The 26,664-nt window shown below is 34.8% G+C and overlaps 1 protein-coding gene across 12 annotated transcripts in view; it reads right to left on the bottom strand.

Moving 5' to 3' along the window:
• The window catches only part of HMBOX1 (homeobox containing 1), a 205,299-nt gene that overhangs the window by 112,945 nt on the left and 65,690 nt on the right, over positions 1–26,664 (bottom strand). For 11 of the 12 annotated variants that reach the window (XM_045989231.1, XM_045989258.1, XM_045989266.1 and 8 more), the window contains exons 2-3: positions 13,445–13,524; positions 3,291–3,767 (exon numbers count right to left, since the gene is read on the bottom strand). In XM_045989231.1, the coding sequence (XP_045845187.1) occupies positions 3,291–3,767; positions 13,445–13,467 (500 nt within the window). In that variant the 5' untranslated portion in view covers positions 13,468–13,524. Of the gene's footprint in view, positions 1–3,290; positions 3,768–13,444; positions 13,525–13,643; positions 13,665–26,664 lie in introns of those variants that run through there. The other variant, XM_045989240.1, reaches the window with a different exon arrangement.

The raw sequence follows: 26,664 nt of genomic DNA, 5'->3' as shown, positions 1-26,664 counted from the left end.
CACTTGGAATAAAGTCCTGCATCTTATATATAAAATACAAACACAGTCATAAAATTTAGTACATGGGTAGTTAAGAATAACAACTTAATATATGGCATTGTTTATGAATTCTTGATAAGCCTCATTTCAATTGTTATTTTATAATATATATATATGAAAGAACAGATCTACACTATAATATTAACAAATGTATATATATATATACTGACATACAAATACATATGTTAATAGATGCAATTTAAAAATACTAATATGTATATGGGTTTTTCATTCTAGCTTTTCGCTTAAAGTCCTTCCTAAAATGTTATATATTCAATAAATTGTTGAGAACTCACTATCTAGTTTTTTTTTTCACCCCGATCAATTAAAAAATGGGAAAAGTAGCAGTTTCTTTCTTTCTGATTCTTTCTTAACAAGTCTATCAGGTATACAGTTAAAAGTTAATTTCTACAAAAAATTTCCTTTGTGTACCTTGAAATTTTTAGGTGTTAAGTCTATGAACTCAATGGGTTATGTGATTTGAAAAATACTTATGATTGAGTTATAGAGGCTGGGAAATGTGAGCATGCAAGATGTGAATTATATATTATTATCTAGAAAAGGAGGCAGAAAGGCATTTAGATACCCATTCTCCCCACTTAGAGCCCACCAAATCTAATCCACTACAATTTCATAGTGTTGAGTGATTAGCAAGGACAGTACAGCCCTGTGTGGCACAGGATACTCAGATTCACTGCTCAAAAATTTCTCTAACATTCTACCAAATAAAAATTCATTTGGTTAGTAACTGATCTGAAGTGGCAAATATCATGAGGGTGGGTAGAGGGAGGGAGGAGCAGCCCATTAAGTCATTCACAACTTCCACTTGTGTTACATCATCCACTGTTCTTAAAATCTTACTGAAATCTACAGACATGAAAAACTTATTTACAGAGGCAACAGATACCACAGACATGGTAATAAAGACATGGGTTAGAATTCAGGCTCTACCACTTTAAATTTTCTTGGGCTACTTTAAAATTAATGAATCTCAATTTCTACATTGTACCTCATACACAGCATGGTTATAATGATTAAAAGTGAGAACAACCATGCAATAAACTTCTCCCTCTGACCTAACGATCATTATTATGTCAAACTTGAGAAAAATAAGAGGTAGGCATAAAGGAGGAGTGCAGGTGTGGGTGAGGACACAATGGCAGAGAACTACAGAGAGTCAGAAGGTTCAATGAGACCCTTAGATGATTACAGAACCAAAGTAGCAGTTCATAGAAAGAAGCAAATAGGGTAAAGATAAAAGCAACTATGCAATAAGTGGCAGTAAATTCAATGCAAAAACATATATTTAATGATAAAACTTGAATGTGTGTTAACTGTGGGATTTAACTACAAATCCTAGTCACTGCTAAATAGGTTTTCTATTTTGAGAACACAGTTGTATTATAACATTATGCCAATGTAAGAGCTAACAGTTAAGTTTTTAGACCCTTGCAGTCAAGTTTTAGACCTTGGCCAATATTCAGAGCCTTTTGTTAACAAGAAAGTTTCCCCAAATTTTGTGGTAGTCTTATATACATTTGGGAATTAATTGTTGTGTTAAAAGATTATTAAAACTGATCAATGACAGCAACAATATAAATTTTATTATTGATACCCTCTCTACTAAGGATAATTAAAAGCTAACCTTGTTATATTTCAATGACTTAAGTAACTTCTACTTGACGCAATGGTTCTTCGTCTCAATCACGACAATGATACACATGTTAAATTCATGTTAATTTTGGCCAGCTGTTTTAACAAGTGAAAATGAATTCAAAACCAAATTAATCCCTTACATTTTAAGTTTTAAAAGTTTAAATAACAGGGTTCTATGGCTGCCCTATGAAACCATTCATTACAGGAATTACACTGGAATCTAGATGGAAGAGTCCATTTAGTTCACAATTCCATACAAGGCAGTGCTACCCTAAAAATAAATTGGGACAGTTTATTTAAAAGAGTTTACCACTGTGGTACTAGAGAATAGATCTTCCATATCCAATATTAAGTCACCATTATACCGTTTTCAGTCTTAAAAGCCTTAGGAAGAATTATAACTCATCATTACAGGTTTTAACTTTATTTTGGCAAATTGGTGCTACAACTTCTTTATCTACTGTAACTAATCTATCTGCAGGCTTTCCTCCTACTACAGTAGTGACAATCTATTGAAAACAATACTTTTATGATGTCTATTCCTACAGACCTGTAAAAAATCCTTAATTCCAAACAAATTAAACATAAACTACCTGTGTGGAACGCAAATCTTCCCAAACCTGTACTGCATCCTAAAATAATATTCTTATTACCACAGTCTAGAGCTCATGCAACCTTTATAAAACTGAACATGCCTTGCCTTCTCTACCTTTTACTATTCCTTTAACTTTAAATAAAGTTCCTATATTTCAAAATGAAAGCTATCCTTTTAGATTTAGCTCAAATTCATCCATTCACTTAACATATTAAACCTTTACCATGTGCCAAGGACAATTCTAGATCCTGGAAACACAACATTCAAATAAAACACATGCTTACTGGCCTCACAGTGTTCCAGACGCCTCTCCTAATTATCTTTTTTGAAAGTGGACTTCTTTCCTCAGTGTTTAAAACAACAAAGGCTTACACTTACCTTGTAATACATAATATATATACATACGTGTGTGAGTGTGTGTGTATGGCATATATTAAATTAGAACTCTGTGTATGTGTGTATACACACACACACACACACACACAGATATATATATATCTATATATATATATGTGGTATCTATTAAATTAGAAATTTAGCTTCTTGGGGATAGAAACCATGTTTATTTTTCTTCCAAAGAGCATAACTTTTTATATAATAGGTGCTCAAAATTACTTTATTGTGGTATGTTAGAGTGAAAAACTGTACAAATTCTGTATCATGGTAAAATCATCTTTTCTCTCAAAACTCTAAGGACTGGAATGTGTGAGCAATTCAGGAAGTTCAGATGTTAGCAATTAGTACTATAAAGAGAAGGTTAACTTCTGCTTCGATAAACAGAATGGAAAAGGTTTATCAGGCAGCATAGAGAAAGGACTATGGTAGAGAAGACAAAATTTGAATTAAAATCATAAAACTTGAAAATATTTTCTTTCACCTCCAGCAGGAGGAGGAGGAAATCATAGTTCTTACAGGTAAGTAGCTGAAATACAGTATATTACTCAAAACCAATCTAAGAACACACACATTTTGGGGACTCTGAGTAAGCAAAAGAACTAACCTCATTAATTCCTCCACTTTATCATCTACATCTAGGTCCTCTTCTGAGGCTTCAAAACTGTATGACCTCTGACCCATGCTGTTTGCATGGTATCGAGTGGGTGACATCTTTCCATTGGATGTGGATAATCGCTCGTTATTCTCCCTCCCATTTTGATTGGTAGTGCAAGGCTGTGGGGAGGTATCATAACTGTTGCTAGGAGATGGGGACATCCCAGAATGCTGTGTCTGTGTGGAAGCTGTAGCTGTGGAGGAAGATGCTGGAACATTGTTGGTACTATTCCCATAAGAACTTCCTCCATAGCTGGACCTTCTTCCAAACTTGTCACTATGCTCTTGATCAAGACGGTCCAAAGTTTCCAAGGCATGGAGAATTTCATGTTTAGTCATTCCAGTACGCCGAAGGCGCTGAAGCAGATCTATCTGCTCTATGGTAAATCTGGGTTCATCTGTATAGTGAGACATGGTTTCCAGCAAACTAAAAAAAAAAAAAAAAAAAATCCTTTTATTTACAGCATGTACCAAAGAACATATCATTATAGAGAATGCTCAGGAGAAGATGCAAAATATTTCGACATCAATGTCTTTACTGAAAATGATTAACACATTATTATTATAATAATTATAATAACAGTTATTATCACTCCATGCTAAAATGTTTTTGTCATGGCAAACTGGTATAGTTACTGAGTTTATTAGCAGATGGACATTAGGTGTAACATAAAACCCAATTTCTTTTTTTTTTTAAATATTTTATTTATTTATTTGACAGAGAGAGAGAGCGAGAGAGCGAGCGATCACAAGCAGAGAGGCAGGCAGAGAGAGAGGTGGAAGCAGGCTCCCTGCTGAGCAGAGAGCCTGATGCGGGGCTTGATCCCAGGACCCTGAGATCATGACCTGAGCCAAAGGCAGAGGCTTAACCCACTGAGCCACCCAGGCGCCCCAAAACCCAATTGCATATGGCATTAAATTTATACTTTCCTCAATTTTGTAAATATCTGAACCAAAATTTCAGTTATGGCAATAATCCCAAAGCAGCAGATTAGATACATACACTTTTAATCCTAGCCTAATTGTGACTACTCATAGATGGTTCCATCTCAAATTCATTACTCTACAGTAGAGTACCATTAATGAAAAGTTGTTGCAAAAGCACTTTATATTATCTAGTTTTACTAAATATCAGCAAAACTAACCTAGGAAGTCTGTTATCTTCATTTAGTGTAAACAAATGACTTGGTAAGGTAAGCCCAGGCAAATACTAATAACAGCAAAAAAATTTAAATGGAAAAGAAGGTACATAAAAAAACTTACTAAGTACCATTTCACCCACCACTTAGCAATTTCATTTAGTATCTCATCTCTGTAATGCATTCTCTCTTAATAGTTATCCTGAGAAATGGATCTTTCATGGTTGTAGCCAAACTATTCATTTTTCTTGGGAAATTGCTTCCATATCACGTTTCCTTTAACTAACACAAGAAGCTAGCATGCCAGAAAATGTCAGCATTATAACAATATTAATTTTAAGCAAATTATCAAATTTAAAAATTCTCACTACTTGAATTCCTTTCTTATAAAACCTGACCTTCCTAATTTAAGATTTTTTTAAAAGATTTTTATTTTTATAGTTCAAGTGCCAAGAGGATGCATGGCATACAGTAAGTTCTTAATAAATATTTGGTAATGGAAGGAATTTTCTCATCATTTACATGTAAACATCAGTTCTGGGTCAGTTCTCCACAGCTGTTCGAAGTCTGTTTCTTCATCCCTCTATACTAAAAATTTACTGAACATTCACTTCTAGGCAAGTATTGGGCAGGAGTTTCATGAATGTAATTTCATCTGATCCTCACAACTCCCTAAAGCAGACTTTTAAAACTCATATTAGTTGACTGATCATTGAAGAAACAAAGTCTGAGTGGTTCTGTACATTGCAAAAAATCTGATTTAGAGTAGAAAAAAGATTTAAACCTAGATCTTACTGACTACAAAAGCATATATTATTCTGTTTTCCAATATATAGCAGGACTTACTAGAATCCTATGATTTGGGATATAGGCTATTGTCTCCAATTAAAACCACTTGGATAAAATTGCTCTACTGATGGACTCGAGGTCCTAGAAATAGGTTTTTTTTAATTTAAATCTTTGCTCCATCTGGAATTTATATTTACTTAATGAGTGTGAAAAGATTTGGGCTTTAATTTTTTCCACAAATTGCATAGGTGGCTTTACTGAGTAATACATCTCTTCTCCTCTAATCTGAAATACAACCTTTTTCATATACAGAATTTTCACACAAATCTCTATCTACCTTTGGATTGTCTATTCTATTCCACTGATTGTGTTGCCTTTCAAATCCTTCTAAAAATGAGCAGGCAAAAATCTAGAATTTTTATGTGAGATCTCCACTTTTAGAGACAGGCTAATTAAAAATAAAAACAAACACATTTTGTGGACCACAGATAACATGTTGCAAGCCATTTGTGGTCATAGGTCACATATCCTTTCTTCCAATACTCACTGTGGCAAACTATCCATGATACAAGTCCTATTTTCATGATTTTTACATTCTTTCTTGATTGCCTGGGTTTTTTGCCTCCAACATTTTATAATGAAAAACATTAAACATACACAAAAACTAAAAGAAATTTGCAGTCAACAGTCACATACTATTGTTTTACTATTAACATTTTACTTGCTTTATATTGTTAACTACCCCTTCCCTTATGTATCCATACCTATATTCATCTTATTTTTATGCATTTTAAAATGAGGTACAGACATCTGTATACTCCCTCCTAAACACTTCCACATGCATTTTATTAACTAGAACTCAGTATTTGTAGGTTTTTTTCTTTTGAGGTAAAATTTACATAAAAGAAAATACACAAATCTTATGTTTACCATTCTATGAGTTCTTGAGAAGTACATGCTGTAAAAAAGAAATATATAACTTGTGAAAATGCCTATGAAAATACAGAATATTACTACCATCCCAAGAAGTATCCTGTTCCCAGTTAATCCTTGGCCCCTTCTCTCCCAAGGAACCCAGCTCAGATTTTTCCCACCACACATTAGTTTTCCCTGTTCTAAAAATTTATATAAAGGGAATTTCTATGTACTCTTTTCACTCAGCATAAAGTTTTTGAGATTCATGTCCAATGGAGTGTGTATCAGTAGTTTGTTCCATTTTATTACTGAGTACTACTTCATTATAGGAATATACTACATGTTTGTTTATCCATCCTATTTTAGACACATGGAATGTTTCCAGTCATTAGCTATTCTAAATGTTTTGGCTATGGGGCACCTGGATGGCTCAGTCATTTAAACATCTGACTCTTGGTTTTGGCTCAGGTCATGATCTCATGGGTTGTGGGGTTAAGTCCCATGTCAGTCTCCCGGTTCAACAAGGAGTCTGCTTGAAGATTCTCTCCCTCTGCCCCCTCTCGGCACATGAATTTATACTCTCTCTAACTCAAACTAATACATAAATCTTAAAATTCTTTGCCTATTACAATTATACTTTACTACTTGTTAGCTTAATATATCCCCCTCCCTAATATATCATCATCTAATTGGGAGAGAAGAGAAAACTGCAACCAGAATAATTCATTTTTTTCTCCTGACCCATTTCAAAAGAACAATACACCTGGTTTAACATAAATGATCTATTATTAAAATGCTATGCAGTGCTGGTAATATTCCGTGTTCTACGTTAGTTATATTACACTGGTATATTCATTGTGAACATCCACCAAGCACTGACTACTGATTTGTGCATTTTTCAGGAGGTATATTAGGCTTAAATAAAGTTTGTTGTAAAAGCTATGTGAACATTTTCCAAGGGGCTTATAAGAGACACTTAATATTTTAGTTTCTGTTACAATCTTTAGCCATGTGTCTGCTCTATCAGTGCTTAGTAATATACTAAATTCGAATTCTAGGAACTTCTCTTTAAAAGCAGATGCTAAATGACAAAAACAAATGGAAACATATTCCATGCTCACAGATTGTGAGACCCAACACTGTTAAAATGTCCTTACTGACCAAAGCAATCTACAGATTTAATGCAATCCCTAATAAAATACTAACAGCATTTTTCACAAAACTAGAGCAAATAATCCTAAAATTTGTGTGGAACCATGAAAGACTCAAATAGCCAAAACAATCTTGAAAAAGAAGAACCAAACTGGAAGTATTATAACCCCAGACTTCAAGATACACTACAAACCACCAGTAATCAAAACAGTACAATACTGGCACAGAAATAAACACAGAGATCAATAGAGCAGAATAGAAAGCCCAGAAATAAACCCATGATTACATGGTTAATTAATCTTTGGCAAAGGAGACAAGAATATGCAATAGGAAAAAAAAATCACTTCAACAAATGGTGTTGGGAAAACTGAGCAACTTTACATGCAAAAGAGTGAAACTGGACCACTTTCTTATACCAAACACAAAAGTAAACTCAAAATGGATTAAGGACCTAAATGTGAGACCTGAAACCATAAAAGTCGTGGAAGAGAGCACAGACAGTAGTGTCTCTGACATTGGCCATAACAACATCTTTCTGGATATATCTCCTAAGTTAGAGGAAACAAAAGCAAAAATAAACAATTGGGACTATATCAAAATAAAAAGCTTCTGCACAGCAAAAGAAACAAAACTAAAAGATAACCTACTGAATGGGAGAAGAGATTTGCAAATGATATACTCCATAAAGGGTCAGTATCCAAAATATATAAATAATTTACACAACTTAATAACAAACCCCCAAATAATCCAATTTAAAAATGGGCAGAGGACTTGAACATATATTTTTCTAAACACATACAGATGGCCAACAGACACATGAAAAGATGTTCCACATCACTCATCACCACAGAAATGCAAATCAAAACTACAGTGAGATGTCAATTCACACCTATCAGAATGGCTAACATCAAAAATACAAGAAACAAGAAGTATTGGTGAGGATGTGGAGAAAAAGGAATCTGTGTGCACCATTGGTGAGAATGCAAACTGGTGCAGCCACAGTGGAAAATAGTATGGAGGCTCCTCAAAAAATTAAAAATAGAACTACCCTATAATTCAGTAATTCCACTACGGGTATTTACCCAAAGAAAATGAAAACACTAATTCCAAAAGATAGATGTAGCCCTATGTTTACTGCAGCATTATTTACAATAGTCAAATTATGGAAGCAACCTAAGCGTCCACTGTTAGATGAGTAGATAAAGAAGATGTGGTATGTATACACACACACACACATACACACACACACACACACACACACATAGAGAGAGAGAGGAGTATTAGTGACAAAAATAATGAAATTTTGCCATTTGCAACCACATCGATAGAACTAGAGTATAACGCTAAGTGAAAAAAGTCAGAGAAAGAAAAATACCATGATTTCACTCATGTGGAATTTAAGGAACAAAACAAATGCACAAAGAACAAAAGAGACAAACAAAAAAACAGACTCCACTATAGAGAAAAACTACCAGAGGGGAGGTGGGTGAGGGATGGGTGAAATAGGTGAAGGCGATTAAGAGTACACAGCCTGATGAGCACTAAGTAGTATATAGAATTGGTGAATCACTATATTGTGTATATGAAACTAATACAACACTGAATGTTAACTATACTGGAATTAATATTAGAAATTAAAAAACAGAGGTACCTGGGTGGCTCAGTCACTTAAGTGTCTAGCTTTGCCTCACGTCATGATCCCAGGGATCCGGGATCAAGCCCCACACTGGGCTCCCTGCTCAGGGGTTAGTCTGCTTGTCTCCTCCCTCTCTCCCTCTGCCCCTCCCCCTGCTTGTGACACACACACCCTCTCAAATAAATAAATGTTTAAAATCTTTTAAAAAATTAAAAAATAAATAAATGTAACTGCCCAATCCCTTTAGTAATTGAAATAATTTACCCCTGAATTTACTGACTTGTTAAGTTGAGGTTTCTAAACATTATTCTTTGCCCTTGTGAATAAAGTAGATCTGTCCTTTGCTAACTTCAGTCTTAATGTTTTCAAAATACTTCATAAACTGACCTTAGTTTTTTTTTTGTTTTTTGTTTTTTTAAGAGATCACAAGTAGGCAGAGAGGCAGGCTGAGAGAGAGGAGGAAGCAGGCTCCCTGCTGAGCAGAGAGCCCCATGTGGGGCTCGATCCCAGGACCCTGGGATCATGACCTGAGCCAAAGGCAGAGTCTTTAACCCACTGAGCCTCCCAGGTGCCCCTGACCTTAGTTTAAATGAGACTTCATAAACTGTTTTTATCATATGGACCAAAAAAAAAAAAAAATCAAAGCTGGTTTTTTTCCTATTTATTTTCCTATCCAATTATATCAGAGCAGGTAGTACCTGTATATAATTCCTTAAACTTTTTCCGTATGGAGCAGCACTCTGATAGCATAAAACTAAAATAAATTTTATATGAATTTAACCTGTTATTGAAAAGTACCATCCTAAGCTTGTATTATAACTATCAAAACTAATGATTCCACAGTATCTGGAACAAGTTAGTATTTTATGTCATTTCAGATTCACGATGGGAAATACTTTTATTTCAAAAGCCCTAAAAGGAGATAACAGAACATATGTATTATTTTTTCTGTCTAGAGTGTCTCACTGTTTCCAACCATATGTTCTTGGTATTGCCACTAGTAATACCCCACCTTCTGGCCAAAAGGATGGGTACACAAGGAAGTCAAGCCTTGCCCTCCTTAAAATATTTAGGTTAGATCAGAAAGAAAATGGATAGTCACTATAACCGTGCTCAGTTGCAGAAAGATATTAGTCTAACAGGTTCCTCACCACGTGAAAGAAGTGACTTTGTAGGAGAATAAAGCAGACATGGTAGGAAATGCAGAACAAAGGAGAAAGCAAAAACAAACAAACAAAGGAGAAAGCTCTGCAGTGTTCATACTCTTTGTTCTAATAATTCCCGAGTCCCTGCCACATCTCTGTCCTTCTTACTATGTTATGTAAAAGCATAAATTTCCCCTTATGCTACACTTGTTTATTTTATTTTTTTTAAAGATTTTATTTATTTGATATATATAGAGAGATCACAAGTAGATAGAGAGGCAAGTAGAGAGGCGGGGGGAAGCAGGCTCCCTGCTGAGCAGAGAGACCGATGTGGGGCTTGATCCCAGGACCCTGAGATCATGACCTGAGCCGAAGGGAAGCAGGCTCCCTGCTGAGCAGAGAGACCGATGTGGGGCTTGATCCCAGGACCCTGAGATCATGACCTGAGCCGAAGGCAGAGGCTTAACCCACTGAGCCACCCAGGTGCCCCTGCTACACTTGTTTAAATTGGATGTTTGTGCCTTGCACCAAGAGAGGTCCCTAGTACAAAGATATATCTCATGTAAAAAGATCTACAATTACTAAGATGGAATGTATGATCACTACAGAGCAGAATGATAATGGCATAATGACCAAGATCAAATCACTCATATGATGTTGAATGTACTATATTTCACTGAGAAAATGCCAAGATTAGAAGTTTTCTTGGATATCAAGAATAGTATCTCCATGTGCATTAACATAAACAAAGGTACAGCCTCTCATTTCTACACTTTGTTTCTCATAACTTACCTAGTTTAAGTATGTAATCCTGAAATTATGGCAGTAAATGACATACAAAGGTCATCTAAGTCCATGATACCAGCAATTCTTTTATAACAGAAAAAGATAACATGTAAAAACAATTAATTTTCTTAGATAGCACAAGAACTGTTCACAGGATAAAGAACATCTTTCACTTCAAATCACTAATCTGAATGCAGACTCAGGCCAACAATAATTGAAAATGATGTGAGAAGAATTTTGATACTGCAGTAACACAGCCAATGTTTAAAGCATAAAAGAACAATTAAATTCAGGAATTATGGCTCAGTTCATAAACTGATATTACAAAAGACCATACTATTGGACCATAATAGTAAACCTATCTTACAATCAATTTTATCCCTACTTGGATTTGTACCTAAACCCTTCTTAGATTGGCATCTGGTCCAGAACACTTACTAAAACTAAATTTTACAAACATATAGAGCAAAGAAGGTTAAAGCATTTACATATAATTAATCTTGAAATTACCTGTGCAAAAATGACATTACTACCTTACTTGCAAAGCATTAATAGTTACTAAGATCTTATTAAAATAACTGCGTTTAGCATTTTCTTCAGCTTGATTCTCTTTGCTATCTTTTTATCTAGAATGACTAGGCAAAATATGACCTACTCATAAGTTAGTTTTGTTTCACATACTTGGTATTTACTGCATGATGATTTAACACATTCTAGAGTTAATCATAATATTCATCAACTAAAGATGTACTTGGGCTCTTCTTACTATTTATGGTACATTAACCTCTTCCACAATTATTATTACCATCAAAAGAGTGGGAGTCTTAAAGCTTAAAAATGATAAGAAGTGAGAATAAGAAATGAAGATTTACTGGGGACTGAGCTCGACAGTATGTAAGATGATTCTGTAATTCAAACCAATAGGAGAACTGACTAAAACAAAAGAATAGAGGTTATGACTACAAACAGCAATATAAGATGTTCTTTTCATAATAAAAAGACTTTGAGAAAAATGAGATTATGTTCCAATGTGCCAATCACCCTTTATAACAGTTATTTTTAACACTGATTAAGACTGAAATTTTCTTCTTGTAGCCACCTTACACATGTTCAGGGAAAAAAAAAATCCGAGTCAAAATATGCAAGTTTATAGGGGGAAATATAAAGTAGGTGTGGAATCAGAAAACTGGACACCATTTAGAGAAAGTCATTCATTCAACTAACATTTACTGAATATACGCTATGTATATTCATGTACTTGGCAAAAAGGGTGCAACAAGGAACAGATCAGGCAAAAACTCCTGGCCTCATGATGCTTACATTCTAATGGCTATTAAAAATAGCCATTAGCAAGTGCATCATTAAGAAAAAAAAAAAAGGAAACTAAGGCCCAAAGCATGCAGTGTCTTGCCATTTCCCAAGGATACAGCTATTTAGTAGAAATTCAGGCTACCGTTCACATCACCTGGGCCTAATTCCAGAGACTTTTTGATACATGATAGTCAGTGAGAGAGGGAAAAAAAAATTTTTTTTTTCTTGAGAGAGAAAGACTTTAATGAGAAACCCAAATAATAAAGAAAATCTATGTTAATGTCTACTTACCGGATTATAGAACTGTCAAACAAAATGGAAGGAATTCAATCGAAACATAGCACCAAATTTTAGAAAATACTTATGCTAAAGGCACTCTGCATTAGACTCTAAAGATGCACTTAATGAGCTAATAGATACTTTATCTTCTCTAATATCTGAAATTCCCGGAATACTTTTATTCAGAGGCCTATTTAATACGAACTAGTGGTTACAGTTCATATCCTAGCACAAAAAACTCTCAACATAATACCACCATCTCCATCTGTATTTTTTGCCTGACTCCAAAGAAAGGCTACCAACGACATTAGCTAATAGGCTTAACTACATTATTATTTCCAGGAGGTAAAGGAAAATGGCCAAGGTGCTTAGGAGTTTGCACACAAAGGCAGGGTTAAGGTAACATGCTTCTAATATTCTGCCTGTCACAAGGAATCTAACAGTAGCTAGCCATCTATTCTGTAAGTTTCTTTTTTCTTTAAAGATTTTATTTATTCATTTGAGAAAGAAAGAGAGTGAATATGAGCAGGGATGGGGGATGGACAAGCAGAGGGAGAAGCAGATTCCCCGCTGAGCGGACAGCCTGACTCGGGCTCAACTGGGCTCCATCCGAGGACCCCGGGATCATGACCTCAGCTGAAAGCAGATGCTTAACCATCTGAGCCACCCAGGTGCCCCTATGTTGTAAGTTTCTAACCTATTAATAAGCAGTTTGACATAATTAGTAGTTTTATGTTAGAATTGAATATGTCAGACATCAAAGTTGGAAATAAATGGTAAAAGGGAAAGTTCATAGATTTGAAAATTTATTCCTTTCCACTATGATTATGAAAAAATTCTTTCAACTCTACGAATCCCTGCTGTCATTTTTTGGATTGTAATCATACCGATTTCTTCACTGTATTAAACACAATTGGGAAGATAAAAATTAAGAAATGGACGAGATACTTACACCACTGGAAAGGAACTGAGCATACTTTACATGAGGTGAATCAATATCCTTCCTAGAGATGATCAGCGTTATTAACCATTCTGTAGAATAAAGACAAAAATTCAGAAATACTCATTAATCAAATGTTGATTAAAAATTTTAACTATATAACTAAAAGATATTAACAGTCAACATAAGCTAATCATGTTTTTAAAATTACCTTGTACTTTTAAGATGAACAGAAAACTGTTTGATAATAGTTATCAGTGCACTTATGCAGCACCCTATAAGCAAAAAAACACACCACAAAATGACTACAGCTAAAAGTCTTAACTGTGGGGTAAATTCTGGGGTCTACTTCCAAGTATATTAGTACTTAATATCTTGAGTAACTTATTTACTCTGTCCTAATTTCTACATCTATAAAATAGGGATGATCAATAACTACTTCAAAGAGCTACAAGAAGTTAAAACATTTTTTTTTTAAAAATGGTGATGAAAGCACTTCACAAGCTATCAAGAAGCAGGGACTATTATTACCAATTTAAAAGGGAGATTAGTGTCCATGTTACTTTAGATTACTGAACACAGTGTAAGTTAATAATAGAGTGAGTTCAGTACTTCTGTCTTCTGATTAGTATTCTACTGCTTTATTCACCATTCAGACCCTTTGACCCCTTTCAATTCATACATGGATTTTAACAAAAAAATGAAATCTACTACTCACAGCTTAGGAACTGAAGACCATGTATTACTGACTGAACTTATTAGCAGTTTCAAACCACAATCTATAGAAGCAACAATTTCCATTAATTCAAAGTTAAGATTATAAATTACACAAAAGTTAAAAATGTTGATGTCAGAACTCTCACATTAAAAAACACATTCAGCACTGAATTATATTAAGCAAGACCAAAGTGTCTAACAGTGACTAATGATATATGCGAAATGTACAGGGTAAAGTTAGAAACCTTTCACATTTGCATATCCTAAATTATAGCTTTAATGAAGTTCCTGTTGTAGTTAATTTTCTTGCTGACTTAAGAAATACCTGTTCCTATAAAAAGGTAGATATAAAGCACAAGGAAAATCTACTGAAAGTGTTGCTGATTCCAAAAATATCAAAACTAAACCACAAAACTGATTACTGGCCAATATAAATTTCTCACTCTTGCTCAAATTCAGTTAAAACATATAAATATCTACTTGCCCTGATATAGGCACAAACTCATAATAAGAGTAAGATATGGTCCCAGCAGTGTAGGAGCATATTAAACTATAGAAGAAAGTCAAATAAAAATTACACACACACACACACACCTGTATAATAAAATGCATAATATGATAAGACTGAAAATACAAGGTTTATGAGAGTAACAATTTAGAGATTAATTTAGGCTACAAAGAACTGGGAAGACTTCTTAAAGTGAGATCTCAGCTGTTATCTGAAGATCAGAATAAGACTTCCACCAAACCAAGGTGTGAAGGAAGGTGAGAATCAGTGGAAGAAAAGATTCCAGGGAGAAGGAACAGTTAAAGGAGATGATGAGGTATGTTTAGGGATTAAGTAGACCTATGTGGCCAGCCTTTTACATATATGCATGAGAAATACATGGGCTAGAAAGGGAAGACTTCCACAATATGTGGAAGGCTGATAAATGCCTCATAGTAATCCTGACCTTTATACTGCAAATGTGAGGACTATGGTACAACTGAATCAAACAATCTAGGAAGTAAATTACCAAAACCTTCATTTCACAGGTGAGGAAACTGAGATTAAGTCACTGATACAGAATTGTGTAACTACAAATCACTGAGTTTATGTTATTTACATTATGGATATAAACAGACTTAAATATTCAACAGAACTAAAATATTCTAAGGACAGAAGAGCAAGCAAGTAAGGTGGTGCTATGGTTCTCTACTCTCAGGCTCAATGTCACAAAGCCTTACCGCAGAGGAGACACATTTTTTTTTAATTGACAGATTTTTAAAAAAATATTTTATTTATTTATTTGACAGAAAGATCACAAGCAGGCAGAGAGGCAGGCACAGAGAGAGGAGGAAGCAGGCTCCCTGCTGAGCAAAGAGCCTGACACGGGGCTCGATCCCAGGACCCCGAGATCATGACCTGAGCCTAAGGCAGAGGCTTAACCCACTAAGCCACCCAGGTGCCCCTTAATTGACAGATTTTTTAAAAAACTGTTTCAAAAACGAGTTTAATAAATATTAAAACTTACTTACATGAGTTTTAAATAAAAATTAAAAATCACAGCCATTAGAAAGGCCATTATCAGGGGTGCCTGCGTGGCTTAGTTAAGCATCTCTTGGTTTCGACTCAGGTCATGATCTCACGGTCCTGAGAACAAGCCCTGCATCAGACTTCCTCTTCCTCTGCACCCCCCATCCCCACGCATGTGTACTCTCTCTGTCAAATAAATAAATAAATCTTAAAAAAGGGGGGAGGCGTTAAAAAAAATAGAAAATAACAAGTATTGACAAAGATGTGGAGAAAATGAAACCTTCTTGTGTTGCTGGTGAGAATGTAAAATAGTGTAGCCATTATGGAAAACAATATGGAGGTTTCTCAAAAAAATTAAAAATAGAAATACCTTATAATCCAGTAATTCCACTACTGGGTATTTACCAATGAAAATGTAAACAGAAAAGCAAAACTATATATGCACCCCTATATTTATTGCAGCATTACTTACAAAAGCCAAAATACGGAAGCAACCTAAGTGTCCACTGACAGATGAATGGATAAAGATGTAGCATATATTTACTTGAATGTAATATTACTCAGCCATAAAGAAGAATGGGATCTGGGACCACGAGGATGGACCCTGAGAGTCAGACATTAATCAGATTGAGAAAGATAAACACCACACAATTTCACTCATAAATGGAATCTAAAAAATAAAGAAACAAACAAAAAGCAGAATCAGACCTATAAATACAGAAAATACACTGATGGTTTCCAGAGGGAAGGGAGGTGGGGGATGAGCAAAATGGGTAAAGAAAAAGAGGAGATAGAGGCTCCCTGTTATGGAATAAATAAGTCATAGGAATAAAAGGTACAGCATGTGGGATATAGTCAATGATACTTCAAAAGCATTGCGTGGAGACAGATGGTAGCTACACTTGTGGTGAGCGCAGCATAACATTTAGAGATGTTGAATCACAATGTTGTACACCTGAAACTAATGTAATATTGTGTGTCAACTATATTAAAAAAAAAAACCTTAAAAAAATAAAAGAAATCTGAACTTTAAAAAAAAAAAAAAAAAAGCAAGCACCCAGCTCTAAAAAGCAAGTAACCTATAAAGGTTAAAGAATCAGCTCCTAGGGGCACCTGGGTGGCTCAGTGGGTTAAAGCCTCTGCCTTCAGCTCAGGTCATGATCCCAGGGTTCTGGGATCGAGCCCCGCATCAGGCTCTCTGCTTGGCAGGAAGCCTGCTTCCTCCTCTCTCTCTCTCTGCCTGCCTCTCTGCCTACTTGTAATCTCTGCCTGTCAAATAAATAAATAATCTTAAAAAAAAAATCAGCTCCTCATTGGCCTCATTGCTTGTACTTTAAAGAGAGGGGCGCCTGGGTAGTTCAGTCTAGTAAGTGTCTGACTCTTGATTTAGGCTCAGGTTGTAATCTCAGGTCATGAAATCAAGCCCCCCACCTCTCAGGCTCTGTGCTTGTGGGGAGTCTGCTGGAGATTCTCTCCCTTACCCACTATTGCTGTCTCCCCTGGCATGCATGCTCTTTCTCTCTAAAATAAATAAATCTTTTAAAAAATAATTTAAAAAACAGAGTTAAGGAACATTCACAGACAACAGAGATGAAAGAATCCTGTGCCAACCAAGCTTTCATTTTGATATATTTAAAAAACTGCAAACATGCAAAAATTCAGAGTATATTTTCTCAGTTAACCCCAGTTAAGAAAAATAACTGAAAAAGGGTTCTAACTAAGAAAAAACAAACCAGAAAAAGAGATGTGGTAACAGGGAAGATGAAAAAGAAGAGTAATATTGTAATCAATGAAACTTTCAGTTTATATTATATAATACACATTTAAATAATAACCAAATGTCTAGGAACAGATTAACTTATATGATAAAGACTCTTGAAACAATCGACTATATCATAAAAACATTTCAATACATTTCTAAACTATTCAAAGTAAAAGAGTTGCAGACAGGTGCGATGAAGGTAGGCAGAAGTAAAAATACTTCCAAGATCTCATGAGGAAGAAGAGGATAAGGGGAAAAAGAAAGAGAGGCAGAAAATAAAAGTACTCTAAAGGTCTCATCTCTTCAAGGTCAAGAAGCCAACAGAGAGAGCAATTAGCATCTTTTGGGGGAAAAGAATATTTTGTTTTCAGATTACTGCAAAGAAACATGTATCAGTCACAGTTTAATTTTAAGGTCAAAAGTACTTACCAGGATAAAGAAAAATGTTATACAATTATAAAATATACAGTTTATGATTAAATTGTAAGAGCTAAAAACTGTATACCAAACAACATAGCAGGCAATAAAGTAAAACTTATTAGAACTTTAATAAATTTATTTTTAAAAATACAAATATACTGAGTAATTTCAGCATACCTTCTAGAATGGACAAATACAGTTGGAAAGAAGAAAATAACAAATTTAATTATATTATCAATAAATATGATTTTTAAAAGATACCTTGTAATCCTCTAACAAAAAAGAGGTATTTTTTTCCTAAGTTAATTACCACGACTGATCCTAAACATGGTCATAATGAAAGTTTTAAGTTATTTCAGAGATATGTACCTCAAAAATTAAGAAAAAATTACAATTTCTTTCTGTAAAAATTGTGAGATGAAACTTGATAATATTTGGATCATATAGGAAATAAAAAGGGAAATTATGCTTTATGTGGTAAGCTATAACAAAAAATAGAATAAAAATAATTAAAACCCATGTGATCCAGCAAAATTTATATTCACAAGTAAATTTATGGCTCTAAGAATTTTAATTTTTTTTTTTAAAGGCAAGGGAGAAAAACACTCTGTAAAAAATAAGTAAGAGAAGAAACAAAATATATCAAAATAAGCGAGGAAGGGGGAACCTGGGTGATTCAGTCAGTTAAGCAGCTGCCTTCAGCTCAGGTCATGATCCCAAGGCCCTAGGTTGGAGCCCCACACGGGGTTCCCTGCTTGACAGGAAGCCTGCTTCTTCCTCTCCCACTCCCCCTGCTTGTGTTCCCTCTTTCCCTATGTCTTTCTCTCTATCAAATAAATAAATAAAATCTTTTTAAAAAAGTAAAAAAAAAAAAAAAAAAAAAAAAACTAGGAAGAAGAAACTAAGAGATAGTTAAAATTAACCTAACATAAAAAAGGTATAGAGAACACAAATAAATCTAAAAGGTACCCCTTCGGGGCACCTGGGTGGCTCAGTGGGTTAAAGCCTCTGCCTTCGGCTCAGGTCATGATCCCAGAGTCCTGGGATCAAGCCCCACATCGGGCTCTCTGCTCAGCGGGAAGCCTGTTTCCTCCTCTCTCTCTCTCTGCCTGCTTGTGATCTCTATCTGTCAAATAAATAAATAAAATCTTTAAAAAAAATAAAAATAAAAAAAAAAAACAAAAGGTACCCCTTCGAATGATGATGAAATAATCACTCAGTCTAGTGAGTGGGTTAAACAAGGTGGGGAAAGAGACTCACAAGATTCAGAATAATAGAGAAAACCATAAGCATAGGAGATAACTAAGAAAACAAGACAAAACTAAAAAAAAAAACAAAACCCCAAAACAATAACACACACAATGCAATTGCGTGGTAGAATTTGAAAAGCTAAAAGAGAAGATGATTTCCCAGTAAAATAGAAAATATCAAAATTAACTCAAGAGAAATGAATTCTTGAGTAGAACCAAATACCATAAATTAAATATAATTAAAACCTACTATAGAAAAAGATACCAAGACAAGCTGGGTTCTCTGTAGATTCTTAATCTTAAAAAAAAAAAAAATTATTCTAATAATATCAAACCATAGAAAAATACAAAAAATGTTCCAAGCCATTTTTAGGTCAAAACAACACAAAGCCAAATCTAGTAAAGGTACTAGCACATAAAATATACCCATAAACTGATTTCACTTAAAAGTATAATTCTGAATTTTAAAAAAAACAATGTAGATAACAGAGTCCAGCCACATGTCAAAAATAATATCCTACTATAATTATTGCAGAATATGACAGTGGTCCCCTTATAATCAACATAATCCAAGACATCAACAAATTCAGGAGAAAAAAAAAATCATATCATTGTATCAACAAATGCTGAAAAGGCATTTGATAAAATTCAGCAACCATTTTTAACAAAAGCTCTATGGGAAAAAATAGAAAAAAAATAAGCATTTTTGAAAAAAGAACAGTAGCAAGTACCATATGTAGCAAAATACTATAACCATTTCAAATAAAACTAAGGTTGCATGAACACAATAAATATGTACATACAGTGTACATATGTGTGTGTTTATGTATATACCTATATTAAGAACTTGCTTCTGTATGGAAATTTGATGAACTGTGGAAGAGAACGAACGACAGTGGTTACTTTGAGTACAGGGTGGAAACTGAAAAGATTAGAGTAAGGGTAGGAAGAAGAGTGTTCACAGGAAACCTTTTTTATTATTTTAATCATATGAATGTTATTACTCATTTAATAAATCAAATTAATAAAATTAGGCGTTAGAACAGGAAGCCCAGGTGTGCCTGGGGAGGCTCACTCACTGAAGTGTCTGCCTTTGGCTCAGGTCATGATCCCAGAGTTCCAGAATCAAGCCCCACATTGGGCTCTCTGCTCAGTGGAGAGCCTGCTTTTCCCTCTGCCCATTACTCTGCTCATACTCGCTCGCTCTCTCTCTCATTCACAAATAAATAAATAAGATCTTAAAAAAAAAAAAAGAACAGGAAGTCCACTAATCCCTTTAAAATCAACACTGACTTGAAGATTATAGCAACTAATTAAGATACGAAAATGAATTAACTGGCATAAATATCAGAATGAAAGAGAAAAATATCTTTTTGCTAATGACCTGATAGAATACCTAGAAAATGCAGACAATTCCAGTAAAAGAAGACTGAAATTAATAAAAATAAGTTATCAAGAATACAACAGTTAAAATAAATAATAAAAAGTTTTCCCTAGTTTAGAGAGAAACACCTATAAAAATAATGGGAAAAGTATTTCATTCATAGTACTTTGCCCCAATGACTGTATAGAGAAATAACCCCAAAAGATTTGTTCTTTAATTTTTATAGGATCTTAAAGTTATAGAGCAGAAAGTCCAAGAACTACCCAGAAAAAAGAGAAAACCAAAAATGGACTTCACAGACCATGTTTCAGAATACATTCAAAAGGCACTAATCAAGGGGCGCCTGGGTGGCTCAGTTGGTTAAGCGTCTGCCTTCGCCTTAGGTCATGATCCCGGAATCCTGGGCTCAAGCCCCACATTGGGCTCCCTGCTCAGCGGGGAGCCTGCTTCTCCCTCTCCCTCTGCCGGTGGCTCCCCCTGTTTGTGTGCTTTCTCCCTCTCTGTCAAATTAATAAATAAAAATCTTAAAAGAAAAAAAAAAGACACTATCAAATCAACACGGCATTGGCTTAGGAATAGAAACAGTGAGAGGAACAGATTCAGATTCTAGCACATATGAAAAATGTACAAGTCAGAAGATAAATTCTATTTCTGCAGGAAAGGATAAATTATTTTTTTAAAATTATCACCACAAAACTGGCTGTCATCTAGCAAAAAAAAAAATAGATCTTTATCTTACATTCTTTTTTTTTTTAAGATTTTATTTATTTATTTGACAGACAAAGATCACAAATAGGCAGAGAGGCAGGCAGAGAGAGAGAGATGAGGAGGCAGGCTCCCCGCAGAGCAGAAAGCCTGATGTAGGGCTCAATCCCAGGACCCTGGGATCATGACCCGAGCCAAAAGCAGAGGCTTTAACCCACTGAGCCACCCAGGTACCCCTCTTACATTCTTTATTAAATAAACTCTAGGCAGTTTAAAGAAGGACAAACAAACAAAAATAAACCACAGCAATACATTCTACAACATAATTTATAAGATGACAAGTAGTCTAAACAATCTTAACAAAGAGGAAAAACTTGAAAAGATAGACATAAAAGTTTAGTTTCCTAGACATAATAAGTGAGAAAAAGCATAAACAAACTCAGAAATTAAACCAGAAAAGATATTTGACATGTAGAAAGAGAGCAGACTCAAGTTGTCAAGTTTATTCAAACTTACTAAAAGCAGAATAACAATTATGTGGTTTAACAATGAGATATCACTTTAGCAAAAACGTAAAAGACTGATTAATACCTTCTCAAAAGGGTACTGTTATATTTCGTTATCTAGTAGTCCAATTCCTGGTAATCTAGCATATAGAAATAAAAGTAATCATACCTAATGTGTACAAAGATGCTTACTGTCACTTATTTTCCAAATTCTTAGTCTTTATAAACAGAGATGTTTCAATCAATACAGGAATGGCTGAATACATTACAATTTACTCTGATCAATTAACACAATGCAATCATTAAAAGAATAAATTAGTTTTATTAGGCACCTTGGTGGTGGATTTGCACATTTCATTTGTTGAGTAAAAAAAAAACCAAAATGCAATCAAATGAGTATAATATGACCAGGTTTTTCAAAAAATACCATCGAAAAACCCCTTTGGATGTGTATGTCTTATGTCAGCGGTAGAGCTATATGCATGCACATACACATATGTAAGTACATGAGCACAGAGAGAAAAACAGGTAGTCATCAGTTCATGGAGTTGGGGTTAAGGACAGAAATGTGTATTTGGAATATGGTCAGCAAGGATAAATGCATCCGTACAATAGATACACATACACACACATTTACGCTATAAAATTGTAAAAATTCCTACTATCAGAAATGGACTCAATTATCAAATGATTAATTTAGGGTTGTCAAAAATCCTACACAAAGGCTGAACAATGAAGAAGCCTACTGTCAGCATTGTTGACTACTAAAGAAAAATATAATCCAGAAAATCCATTAGGAATAAAAGCCTGTAGATGCTGTATAATCCACAGGTAGTAAGAGAGCTTTTTTTTTTTAACCCTGCTTTTTTACATAAAAAGTAGTAAAGGAAAAGATGATTTTTTTGGTCTTTTTTTAAAGAAAAGATGAATTTCAAAAGAACTACTATAGTCTGCCTCCCACCCCAAACTCCTTTTTCTCTTCCACCCAAACACCATTCAGTTTCTTCATACATCTTTGTACAAGGGTGAATATAACTTTATGATAAATTCCCAGCAGAGAAACTGTTATGACAAAAAGTTAAGCCGCTGCCTTCGGCTCAGGTCGTGATCTCAGGGTCCTGGGATCGAGTCCCGCATCGGGCTCTCTGCTCAGCAGGAAGCCTGCTTCCCTCTCTCTCTCTCTGCCTGCCTCTCTATCTACTTGTGATCTCTCTCTGTCAAATAAATAAATAAAATCTTTAAAAAAAAAAAAAAAAAAAAAAAAAAAAAAAAGTATATACATTTTAAGTTATGATACGTTTGTCAAATTGCCTCCCAAAGAGGAAATAATTTATACTCTCACCTTCAGGAGGTGCTTAATTGTGAATCCAGTATATCACTGGTGATATATAATTGAATTCATGCTGTGCAGTTCAGGATGTATCTGTTTCATTCAATAAGAGTAAACACAGGAAGGAGAGAGTATTTAAATCAAGGAAGAAAGACAGAAACAAGGAGTATAAGGCTTTACGAAAAGGGAAGCATAAGAGAAGGTGAAGAGTTACCTTAGCTATCGTACAAGCAGTAAGCAACCATCAAAAGGAGAGGGAACAGTGGACAGTACAAACATCAATTAGTAACCCCTTATGTCCATATTTGGATACTAAAAAAGAATTCTCAGAAGTTTAAAACTACACCATTACAGGGCTCCTCTTATTGCTCGTTCAGCACCTCACACAGAACCCAGTGTTACCATTTAAACTACTTAAAGTAAAAATGTGTTAAAATAAGAGGTACACAGCTTCATGATCCTGTAAGTTAGATGCTATTAGTATTTTCAAATTACAGACTATGAATTCAAAGAATTTACAGAAGTTAACCCTCTTCCTGACTAGATACACATCAAGACATATACACACACACAAATACATAACTAAACATAAGGGCTGCCTGGCTGGTGCAGTCAGTTAAGCATCCAGCACTTGGTTTCAGCTCATGTCATGATCTCACCGTCATGGAGTGGAGCCTGGTGTCAGGCTCTATTCTCAGCACGGAGTCTGCTTGAGATTCTCTTTCCCTCTCCTCCTGCCCCTCCCACTCATGTTCTCTCTCTCTCTCTCTCTCAAATAAATAAATAAATCTTTTTTTTAAAGAAAGAGAGAAATCAATAAACGGAATACATGAAGGTAAAAAGTGTCTTAAAAAAACTCCGCTAGAAAAAATAAAGTGAACATCCCTTCCCCTTAGCTCTCAGTCCTTTTGTCCTAAGATAAATACTATTAAGTTTCCTGTGAATCCACATAAAGATAAAAATTAAGAAATAAGTATACATAGACCTCCATATAGCTACCATACAATTCCTTTCCCTAATGGTGGTTTTAAAAAACTTTTTATTATGAAAATTTGCAAATATGTACAAGGGCAGTTAGAACACAGTAATAAATGCTTAAGTGCCTATCACCCAGCTTGAATAATTAAGAAGGGAGGGGAGCTGTTAATTGTTTTAAAGCAAATTCCAGACATCTTAATCATTTTAACATGTAATTCTTAGCAAGCCTGAATATCTGGTTTCTACATTCAGGAGTAGATTAGATATAGAAATTTAGAAAGTGGTTGGGAGTGTATAAAAAGCTTTACCGCAGGAAAAAATGATAGCTCCCTGAAAAGAACAAAATGAAATACATGAAAACAACTATTTAATTATACATCATACAACTAACGCTAACCTTTCAAAAAGTTAAAATCATGTTTAGGGGTCTTTGTTTTGTTTAAACACAAGAGGCAGGAAAGTATGTGATACACTCGTTTTTAATTTTTTTTTTTAAAGATTTTATTTATTTATTTGACAGACAGAGATCACAAGCAGGCAGAGGGCAAGGGGTGGGGTGGGGTGAGGGGAGCAGGCTCCCTGCTGAGCAGAGCGCCTGACACCTGGGCACGATCCCGGGACCCTGAGATCATGACCTGAGCTGAAGGCAGAGGCTTAAACCACTGAGCCACCCAGGTGCCCTGATACACTCATTTTTAAAAGTTGAAATGGTTAAAAGTTTACATTTTAGGAAGTAATCAGAAAGTGTTTCATTTATGTCAAACATTTTCCCCTGGACAATGCTAGATAAATGAGGCCTTACTACATTTAGCTGTGATTTGAGAGGCACAAGCAGAGTTCTGCAGTGTAAAATGCTTGGTGATGTAAGGAAAACAGAACCACAGATATTACAAATTTTTAAAAACTCATCTAGATGAGAATATTAATTTCTCAAATAATGTCTCCAAGTAGTTAAAAACTGTAAATAACAACTATTACCACTATTTAATGTATACGTCCATGGGCCAGACACTCACTGGATAAGTGCTTTACACATACAAACTCATTTAATCTCACAATCCCTGAGGTAGGGAATTAAGACAAGACACTACTTTCCCACTGTCAATCAGCTAATGGACCTTTCCTTTTCTTATTAGAATTATAACTATATATGTACTTACATCAGGCTTCATCTTTCTGCAAATATAATTTTAGGGATACAGTTTACAATTTTTCTGGGGCAATGTTTAATTGTGATAGGTACTATGCAACAAGTTGAGCAAAAGATACGCCACTAAAAAATCTAATATTTACATCAAGTTTTACTCATTATGATTCATGATTAAAGGATATCTCATATTATGGAGATTTGTATTCCAAAAGAATTATTACATATACTACTTGTCAAATGTTTAAAGACCTAAAGACTCATGTAGCTTCTCCTACATCTCCAGTAACATGGAAATTTAATGGAAGAGTTTTGCTGATAAAGATCTTCCTTTTATAGACTCTAAATGGTTTCTTATAACTTCAACCCACTCGTCTGGCTGAATCAATACAGACTAAATTTCTTCTTTTCTCTTTCACAAGGCAGCTTTTAAAATTATCTGCATAATCTTGCAAAGAGTCTCCATGCTAAATATTCCCAGTCCTGATTCCAATTTGACACGGTTTTTTCGTTTGTCATGATCCCGAGTGTCTTCTCTTAAAAAGTGGCTCCCCAAATTCAACACAATACTTCTGCAAAGAACCTAATCAGAGCAGAATACAGGGAACTATTAGTTTTCTTGTCCTAAACCTAAAATTATATTACTTTCTCCCACTACCAAGTCAATTTTATATGTACTAAATTTGCAGACCAGTTTTTTTGCACATTCATTCAAGAGGCAGTGATTAAGCATCAATGATGGTAACTGAACCGGGCCTCTTTTTATCCCAGACTTCCCTTCCCTAAACTCGTTTTTTTTTAAAAAGCAAAAACAATTTCACTTTTCCTTTCTTTTTCTTCTAAGCAAATATTAATCTTCAGTGTATCATATATTTATATTGTCTATTATCTGTGTCACTATTGTCCATTATCTATACCTGCCCTCGTATCTGGAACATAATAGGCACTACAATATTTGTTGAACTAATTCATGAATAGATAGAAGAGAGTGGAACATTCCTGTTTTTTTATGGCGTCTAGAAAGGAATCTCTAGGCTACTATACTTCATTGTTGGGTGATCTTAAAGCTTTATCAATAAACACAATTAATCAGAGAAACCATATGACTGCCACATACCCTCTAGAATTTACTATGGTAGTCAAATAAAGGAGTTACAGGTTTTGATTACTTTAAGATATGTGGTGGTTTTTGACTATACAGTCAATATATTGACTATACAGGTTTTGTCTAGGTATGAAGACAATTTTGAGATTAATGTTACCCAAAACGTTTCATATTATTGCCCCTATCAATCAATACTCTAAGCTGAATACTTAAAATAAACTTAAATGTTAAAAGTAAGGGGCGCCTGGGTGGCTCAGTGGGTTAAAGCCTCTGCCTTCGGCTCAGATCGTGATCCCAGGGTCCAGGGATCGAGCCCCACATCGGGCTCTTTGCTCCGCAGGGAGCCTGCTTCCTCCTCTCTCTCTGCCTGCCTCTCTGCCTGCTTGTGATCTCTGTCTGTCAAATAAATAAA

This window comes from Meles meles, chromosome 2 (genome assembly GCF_922984935.1).
Source record: "Meles meles chromosome 2, mMelMel3.1 paternal haplotype, whole genome shotgun sequence".
Taxonomy (NCBI): domain Eukaryota; kingdom Metazoa; phylum Chordata; class Mammalia; order Carnivora; family Mustelidae; genus Meles; species Meles meles.
This window is presented reverse-complemented; position numbering and strand designations above follow the sequence as displayed.